This window comes from Malus domestica, chromosome 02, assembly GCF_042453785.1.
Source record: "Malus domestica chromosome 02, GDT2T_hap1".
Classification (NCBI taxonomy): Eukaryota; Viridiplantae; Streptophyta; class Magnoliopsida; order Rosales; family Rosaceae; genus Malus; species Malus domestica.
Window position 1 is genome coordinate 15,191,569 of NC_091662.1, and position 9,554 is coordinate 15,201,122.

The window sequence follows — 9,554 nt, forward strand, 5'->3', positions numbered from 1 at the left end:
CATGGCATGTGACTCAACAAATTGGAAGAAATACCCTTGGAGGATTAAACAAGTTTTTCTTCTCATTTTTGGGCAATAACAAGGCAAGCACACTTCAATCCATTATGGATGAAAACAAGTTTTTCTTCTCATTTTGGGCAATAACAAGGCAAGCACACTTCAATCCATTATGGATGAAAACAAGTTTTTCTTCTCATTTTAGGCAATGACAAAGTAAGCACATTTCAATCCATTACGGATCAAAACAAGTTTTTCTCATTTGGGCAATGACAAAGCAAGCACACTTCAAGTTTAAAATTGTATCAAGTGGGAAAATTAGGCCATAAGTTAGACCACTTCAAGTTTAAAATGGTATTAAGTGGGAAATTAGGCCATATGTTAGACCACTTCAATTTCAATATTGCATTAAGTGGGAAAATTAGGTAATGGTGCTTAAGTGGGAAATTTTTGTGGTGGTGATTCATTCTCAAAGCCTATAAATAGGCTTCTCCATCAAGGTATCAAGCATCCTTAAAAAAAACACCAATTCACATCACACAAACACCTTGAAGCTTTGAAACTCTAAAGCTCTCAAGCAAATCCCAAAGGATCAAGAAAACCCTCTTCGTTCTTCTTCAAATTCTCCTTCAAGATCAAGCCCCAACGGCCCTTGAAGAACTTCCACCAATTCAAGATTAAGCCTCGACAGCCCTTGAAAAAAAATGTTTATCATTCATCATCTGTTCATCCTATGATCAAGCCCTAACGGCCCTTTGGATCAACAACATCAACAAATCCACACATCCATTCTTCAAGATCAAGCCCAAAAGCCCTTGAAGATATGTTCATCCTCAAACCTTCAAGATCAAGCCCAAATGACCTTGAAGAAACTTCCATCAACCTTCAAGATCAAGCCCCGAGGGCTCTTGAAGAAACTTCCAACAGTTCATCCAAGATCAAGCCTCGACGGCCCTTGGATCAACAAAACATCCACAAATAAACACCTTACGGAGATCGAATCAAAGGATCAAGTTATAAAGAGATTGCAACCCTACAAATCCATTAACACCAAAATCTTTCTTTGTACACATTGTTCTTGTTTCAGGAATTTCCGTGTTCACAACCTCTAAAGGCGAGAATGTTGACTTTCGTTAACTGTTGTGTAGCAAGACGTATGACCCATTCTTATAGTGTATCCTTGTAAAACTCAACCATTTTCAGCGTATAAATATTCAAATTGAAGCTAAGGAGTAAGGAGTAAGATTATACCATCGTGGTCTCTCGCCGTGGCCGGACTTGGTCGAAAAAAGGTCTGAAACTTGCAGACTCTGCTGGAATTTGGGAAATAGTTTCCCCGAGCTATTTTCTATCATAAAACTAGTTCAAAATACATAAGCACTTAGAATCAAACCACAAAGACAAAAGTATAAGATTTAGAGTATTCCTGAGGCTTACCATGGCCGTGAACGGTAGAGGTTCGTCGGGAAAATCATGGTCTCGCCGAGAAAATATGGAAGTTGAGTTATGGGGTTCAAGTTCATAACCTTAGTTCTAGTTATGGGATGGAACGTTGATAACCTTCATCGACGTAGAGAGATTTGGTGGTGGCTTGAAGGTTTGGCTCACCGAAGATGACGGGTGGTGGTGGTTCGAGGTGGTTGTACCCTCTCGGTGCTTGCCGAGGAAGAAGGGAGGAAAAGAGTTGAAAGTTTGAGAGATGTGAGGTGGTAAAAAATGAGAGGTCTAAGAGAATATGGGGGACTTGGATCCTCTCCTGAGCCCAAAGAGAGGATCCTCCTGAGCAAATGACTTGGGCCGTTGGATGAAAATCCAACGGCTACAAACAGGGAGATCCCTTTAAAGTTATAATAATTATAGTCATTGGATTTTCATCCAACGGCCCAAATCCTTTGGTCAGGAGGATCCTCTCCTTGGGCTTAAGAGAGGATCCAAGTCCGAATATGGGGACACGAGATAGTTGGAGTGGGGATTCCACGTGGGTGAGTTCCCACCAGACAGAAAAGAAGAAAAAAAATCTCCCCTGAAAATATTAAAATAATCATGGCATATCTAGAATAGTGAATTTACTAAAATGTCATCGGTAATCGATGTTTCGTAAAATCTTCATCGTAGCTCTGAATTAGGTTTCGCTTCCCATGCGCTTGTATCGTTAAGTATTACAAGGATGAGCTAAAAGAATGGGTCATACGTCTCACTACACGATAGTTAACATTCTCGCCATTAGGGGTATTTTCGTCAATTCACTCTTTTAAACTTTATAAAATCGTAAAATTTGGGACGGGTTGTTACACTTCAACTCTTTCAAATTCTTTAAAATCAAATTCTATTGAATACTCATAGAATGTTATAAACATCTTTAAAATCTTAATTGAATACACCCAGATTTCTAAATATTTTAATAAATTATTTTAAAATCCTGATTTAATACATATTGAATTTCAGAGAATCACTTAAAATTTTAATTGAATACCCCTAGATTCATTAGAAGAATTAAAATCCATCAAAATCTCAATTAAATACACCCTCCGTAGTATACTTTTGAGTGGTTAAGTGAGAGCGAGCTTGAGTTTTATAAATAGGGTATAGTAAGACATGTAGTATACTTTTGAGGGGTTAAGTGATAGCGAGCTTGAGTTTAATGGGGTACGACCATAAATAAGCCTATACATTAATTATATATTACAATATGGTGACTTTTTTTATTTTACAAACGATAGTGTTAATATGTTAAATTATTAGTTGTTAGGGAGAAGGAAGATCAGTAAAAAAGAAACCTACACACCAGAGTGTATCCCTTCAAAATGTGGAACTTTCACGCTGGAAAAGGAAAGGCACCGCAGCACTAATGGGAAGTTTGTATTGTGGTGAAGAATATATATACTTAGTAAGATTGTGATTGGTACAATTCTCATATTGAATAAAAAGTGCGAAAGGTCATATGAAACTAAATATTAGTAAATATCATATGATTTAGTAACAAATTTTTACGCATGCTCGAAATACAAATAGTGCATATAATATGAGTGGACTACAAAGTTGATATATCCACTTATAAAATGCATTACTTACTATTTGGGAAAAAAAAACACAAGAACAAGACCGAGCAAAACAAGCCAAATATGGCAAAAACCGAAACAAGCAAAGGCCAGAGGGAAACGGGACAAACCGCTTACTATCTGATTCCAATCAATCCAACAATTAAAAACGATTCTTAAACATTTTTCTCAGCTCGTGTTCAAGTACTGAAGCTGCTGCGAGAGTCTACCATCCTCCGTCGTTCGTCACCGCCATGGCCACCGACTTCAAGTCAATACCCATCATCGGTAAATACTTTAAAAACCAAATCAAATAGTACCCAAAAACCCAGAGATTGAATTTTTCATTGATTTTTGTATTTAATTTTGGATCTTACTGCAGATATTGCTCCTCTTTTGGCCAAATCCGATGATCCAAAAATGGGCCAGGACCCGGATGTCGCTCAAGTTGTCAGACAATTGGATCGAGCTTGTAAAGAAGCTGGCTTTTTCTATGTGGTACTTTGAATGAAATTCTCTCGAATTTAGTTTAAACCCATGAAAGATATGCCATTTATTTTCATGGGTTTTGAGTTTTATGGGGTTGGTGGTTTTTGTAATTTGGCAGAAAGGACATGGTATTCCCAAGACTCTGCTGAAACAAGTCAAGAATCTGACACGCAAGTTTTTTGAGCTTCCATACGAAGAAAAACTCAACATCACAATGTCTGCTGATAGCGGATTCAGGTATATATAATTATATATATGCATCTTTGTGAATGAGGATTAATTTTATGATATATGATGGTTAGTGTATGTGTGATTTGTATTAAGAGAAGGCTTGATTTCCATGCAGAGGATATCAGAGAATTGGAGATAATATTACCAAAGGTGTACCTGACATGCATGAAGCTATTGATGTATGTCTTGATTTTACAAATGCTTTTCAGTCAAACGTTGCCAGAAGTAATTAAGCTATTTAAAAGCGCTTTTACCCATTGTAAAAGTAATGCGAATATGCTTTTGTATACTTTTCTTTTTTTGCCTTACTGATTACCATTTTGTTTCACCTGTAATAGTGCTATAAAGAATTGAAACCAGGGATGTATGGAGATCTTGGAAAACCAATGGAAGGACCTAACCAATGGTAGGCACAAATTAAGGCCTTCCCTGCTAAGTATACTATTACAGATTTTCTTATGAATAACGCATTCGAGTTTGGTATTTCAAGTAAATTTTGATCCTTATCTGGACTACGAAAAGATTGTCAATGTAAATATGAAAAATAGAGCTGATCTAACATTGTATATGAAACTGTATGCGCACCTTAGTTAAATTAGTGTAGCAGAGCTTTTGCACAAGTCTAGCCCTAGTAAGGACTGCTGTTCAAATTTAAGGAGAAAAGTTCTGCGTAGTGATTGGAGGCGTGGAACACCCCATTGTCCTGATCACCATTGAACGAAATTCATTTATGTTTTGTAATCGCAATGCTGCTCTTGACTCATTCAACAGTACACAAAATTGATACCGTTTTGGAAATTGAATTGCGACTACATGTCTATCCTTCTGTTGGCTTATTCTGGAATTAGTGTTCGGTCTAGATACTCCATGTTTATCCCTTTCGAGCTTACTATAGACTTAGACTTCACAACTGATTCTTGTATAGTGTTACTGAAGTTGTTCATTTCGACTTATGATCCTTTGTGCAGGCCAGATAATCCCCCAGAATTTAAGGTACTAATGGAGGAATATATCAGCCTTTGCACATGTATGTTTTCCATGGATAACAAACTTTTTCCCTTTTTTCCATGCTTTTTATCTTTCCATATTCTCCTGGTTACAAGCTTTTGTTTCTCGTTCCTTTCAGGCCTTTCAAAAAAGATCATGCGTGGAATTGCTTTAGCACTGGGTGGATCACCATATGAATTTGAAGGTGATAGAGCTGGAGATGCATTTTGGGTGATGCGTCTTATTGGTTACCCAGCTGCACGCTCTCCAAATGCCTCGGACATTCCAAAAAATGACGTCGGATGGTAATGCTTTAGTGCTGCTTAAGATGCTTGCACTGTCCTTTATATCTAAGTTATATGTTATTGATGTCCTTTCCTCTCTTTTCTACCAATTGCGTCCTTCTGATCATGTCTGGCGGGCAAACAATTGCAGTGGAGCTCACACTGATTATGGTAAATTTTGTTTGCCTTTAGCAAGTAGTGGCCTAGGAAAATCAATAAATCCCAGTCTTCTAAATTGTTGCATTACAGGTTTGTTGACATTGGTTAATCAGGATGACGATATAACTGCACTTCAGGTAAGATTATTCCCTTCCTAGTGTTATATGTTGTTAGCATCCTGCTGCTCCAGTTTCCATACAAGTTGAGTTGAATGACTTGTTGAAGGTGAGAAACCATTCCGGTGAGTGGATATCAGCTCCTCCTGTTCCTGGGACATTTGTCTGCAATATCGGAGACATGCTAAAGGTAATACTAATCTGTGTATTCATTGTTCCTAACATTTGTACCGACTCCTGGATTAAGTACTAAGTCATTCTCTCCCTGGAATGAGTGCAGATTTACTCGAATGGTTTATACGATTCCACTTTGCATCAAGTTATCAACACCGCTCCAAAATACCGGGTCTGTGTAGCGTATTTCTATGAGGTATGAGATTAGCTGGTTCATTTATTCGCTCGTTCTTTCTTCTTGTATTGCGTTCCCCACACGTTATTTCAGCTTCTGTTCTCTTTGTTATTGTTCATATTTTGGTGCTAACCTCCTCTGTACATGCTTTTTCGTGTGTTAACAGACAAATTTTGATACAGCAGTGGAGCCTTTGGATTTTTGTGTGGATAAGACAGGTGGATCTAAGAAATTCGAAAGAGCTGTTTATGGAGAACATTTGGTTAACAAGGTCCAAACAAACTTCGGTTAATAGTCGAAATATTAGTGTATGAAGCACTTTAGCATCTATTGTATATAGTGAACGAATCCTGTTAATTTGGTGAAACTACTTTTTGAATTGGTTCACATCGAATGCTAATGACCAACCCCCTACCCCCAAGATTGGGGGTTTGTAATTGGAAAGCGATTGAATTCCAACAAAATTTTTAGGACGTGTTTGGTATTTTACTTGAATTCGATTTTTTAAAACTTATAAATATTTTTCAAGTTTTAGGCTTTAAAAATTTGTTTGATAGAATTATTTTAAAAAACTGAACTTAAGAGACTAAAAAAAATTTTATTCTCTAAAAACACTAAACGTGAGTTTTTTTTAGCTCTCATTTTTCTTCTCTCTCCTCTCTTTCCTCCATTCGGCTTTCTTCACTCTCTCTTCTTTCTCCTCTCTAACTCCTCTTTTTCTCCTTCAGTAATCATTTTTTTTCTCTCTCCTCCTTCTCTCAATCTCCTTTAATCCTCTTTCTTCCTTCTTTCTCTCCAATCCTCTATTTTTTTCCTCCTTCCGTTTTCATCTTTATCCCTCTCATGCAATTCCTTCTTTTGATTTCTTTGTCCAGTTTTAGTTTTAAGATTTAAAAATAATTTTAAATTTTATATTAAATAAATTTTTTAGTCTTAAAAGAAAATTATTTTAAAAACATATTATGAAAATATGGTGAAATTTTTTTAGCTCTTATTTTTCTTCTCTCTCTCCTCTCTTTCCTCTAGTCGGCTTTCTTCATTCTCTTCTTTCCCCTCTCTAACCCCTCTCTTTTCTCCTTCGATCATCATTTTCTTTCTCTCTCCTCCTTCTCTCTATCTCCTTTAATCCTCTTTCTTCCTTCTTTCTCTCCAATCCTCTATTTTTTTCCTCCTTCTGTTTTCCTCTTTATCCCTCTCATGCAATTCCTTTTTTGATTTCTTTGTCCAGTTTAAGTTTTAAGATTTAAAAATAATTTTAAATTTTATACTAAAGAATTTTTTTAGTCTTAAAAGAAAATTGTTTTAAAAAAATATTATTAAAATATGATGAAATTTTTTTAATAGGATCCCAAATAGGTTTAATACGGCTAAATGAACATGAACAAGTCCTCATTCGGGTACCGAAACACGAAGCAATCTGAAAATATTAGTCACAGAACGGGATGTTTTTCTCCTTTTTTTAGTGGACGTAGACTGAGATGCTGTATCAGCAATCACACAAGAATGCAATATACTATGGAGGTGCATCTTATAATCCAACGTTACAACATTCTAACCTAATAATCTCAAACAAAATGATGACGAAAACCTAACGGAAAGTTCGATTCCTGATTCCGCCATGGCTGAGATTTTCCTATATCGGGAACAGCACCTCGTTCAGCTAGTATCCCAAAATTCATACAGACAACCGATTTGCAGAAACAGTTTCAGCATTGGTATCTTTTAGATGAAGTGGAACGCCTACGCCTAGCTCTCTCAGCCGGTCTACTATATCGTAAAGAAATCCAAAAGTGAGTATGTTTTGTGCATTGAGGTCTTCTCTAATGTGTGGATGAATTCTGAACCATTCTCCCAACATACTGTGCACATGAGTGCGAATCATCCGCCAAGGCATAGGGTATTGTTCACAGAGCTTCAAATACTCCACCAGAAGATCTGCCTGGTCCAACTTCCCATCTTTCCTGCTTTCTTCATTCTCAGCTGCCCATTTAGCAGTTCGAAACCCAGCAAAGAGAGCCGGATTCTCAAGAAGAGACTCTGCGGAAAGCACCCCATCAGCACTAGTCGCCTCCAAACAGTCACGAACATCATCCATGTGCCTGATGTTACCATTGGCAAGGACAGGGATTCTGAGAGCATTCTTGACGGCCCTGATGGCTTCCCAGTTGGCCTGGACTTTCTTCTGGTCTTTCTCATCTCTGGTCCGGCCATGGACAGCTAAAAGTGAGCATCCGGCATCCTCTAGCATCCTAGCGTACTTGATCGTATCCTCCAAATTTGGAAAGATGCGGACTTTGCACTACACAGGCACATTCAGGTTTTGAACCAAGTTCTCTACTAGAGATTTTATAAGAGGAAGGTTATCCATCAGAAAAGCTCCGTAATTCCCCCGCCTCGCAATACGCTGAGGACACCTGCACGAAAATTCACCCTAACTCAAACAACTTGAGGCTTTTAATCCCTAAATTCCACATTAACTCAAAAGGATATTCGAGAATTCGAATTAGTTGCTTGCGCGGTAAGTTTCTAATGCTAGTTTAACATTTTTTGTTTAATACTTTGCCAACAAGTAAACAAGAATTCACTCCAACACTTGAACATTTCTCCATTGTTAATCACCCACTAACAATCTAACACTATATTAAAAACACAACACCCCTAATCATAATTTCATTCATAAATTACGTAACAAAAATTATCTGAGATTGGATGAGCAATTACCCCAAATTAATGTCGACATAATCACAATGAGTCTCCACTCTCTTTGTAGCGTCCAACAGAACTTCAGGATCATTAGCGCAAAATTGAACAAATAATGGACGGTCCTCCTGCAATACTCTCAAAATTTAATCCACCAATTAACAAAAAATTACTACATTAATCGCCAAATTCAATTAATTTTACCTTGCAAGTGGTAAATTCTTGCTCCCGGTACTTCTCACTCTCTGTGAAAATGAGCGGCGTCGGCCCCGTACTTGCTGCAGAGCATCCAAAACGGGAGCTCCGAGTTGTCCACTATCGGGCCCCGTACTTGGGGCAACAATCAGTTTGGGCCGCCCCAGTTTCGACCACTGATCCCATGCTCGCTCGATGCGCGACTCACCAGTCAAGCAGCGCAACGGCGGCGTATAGGAGAAAGTTTGTTGCTCTTGTTGTTGTTGGTGGTGGTTGGAGCAGAGGGCGTCGTCGAGGTCTTGCAACGAGTCAAAAGGGAGACTTCGGGTTCGGATTTGGGATTCTGTGGCGGTGAGGGGTTTTAGGGTTTTGGGAAAGAAGAGGTGCAGATTGGGGATTTTAAATCTCATGGGCGGACAATGAGATGGAGAAGGAGAAGCAACCCATCGCCACCTTTTGGATTGGAGGTTGTGGGACTGTTTCTGCATATACAGCTGCATGTTGTTGCAATGCCTACTTAGCTTTAGGATTAAGCTGATTTTTTTTTTTAACAAATGATATTATCTACGTTGAAAAGATAGCGGACTTAGCCTCACAATAGGCTAACAATAATGTGGTTCAAATTCACATATGGCCAGAATCGAAACTTAAAAATTCTCACATACAAATGAAGCAGAATACCACTTGACCGTTGTATTTAGTGACAGGATTAAGTTGAATTAACTTAGCATGGTTTAAATAATACAAAAATAACGGAACATTTGTTATAGTGTCGAAATAAAATTATTTTTAGATGTTATAAATAGGAAAAATTTAAAGAGATAACCTTTGCTAAGGACAAGAATGAAGCGGGTGCGAAATATCATACTATTTAGTTTCGTAGCTCTAACACAAAAGGATTGCAGATAAAGGAGGAGGGGAGGGATACTGATATTATGGCTTTCGGTAATTTTCTCTTTCAATTGCTGTGTGTTGATCACTCACGGAGTGATCTATTTATATAGCCACA

General features: G+C 37.8%; 1 protein-coding gene and 1 pseudogene across 3 annotated transcripts; one reads left to right on the forward strand and one right to left on the reverse strand.

Moving 5' to 3' along the window:
- Nucleotides 1-3,045: 3,045 nt before the first annotated feature.
- On the forward strand, nt 3,046-6,182 carry LOC103403323 (homoarginine-6-hydroxylase 2-ODD-C23). Of its 3 annotated transcripts, none has more exons than XM_008342137.4 (12): nt 3,046-3,323; nt 3,418-3,533; nt 3,643-3,761; nt 3,871-3,934; nt 4,094-4,161; nt 4,724-4,782; nt 4,882-5,047; nt 5,178-5,197; nt 5,276-5,322; nt 5,411-5,491; nt 5,582-5,671; nt 5,817-6,037. In XM_008342137.4, exons 1-12 carry the CDS (start codon nt 3,290-3,292, stop codon nt 5,940-5,942), a joined length of 990 nt encoding a protein of 329 aa, XP_008340359.2. In that variant the 5' UTR covers nt 3,046-3,289; the 3' UTR covers nt 5,943-6,037. The 3 variants fall into 3 exon arrangements, 2 of the variants coding, with proteins under 2 accessions (XP_008340359.2, XP_028947877.1); XR_011577560.1 differs by adding an exon at nt 6,076-6,182 and having other exon boundaries at nt 3,065-3,323; nt 4,724-5,047; nt 5,817-5,994; XM_029092044.2 differs by having other exon boundaries at nt 3,065-3,323; nt 4,724-5,047.
- Nucleotides 6,183-7,325: 1,143 nt separating this feature from the next.
- On the reverse strand, nt 7,326-9,045 carry LOC103403727 (uncharacterized; annotated as a pseudogene).
- Nucleotides 9,046-9,554: the final 509 nt, after the last annotated feature.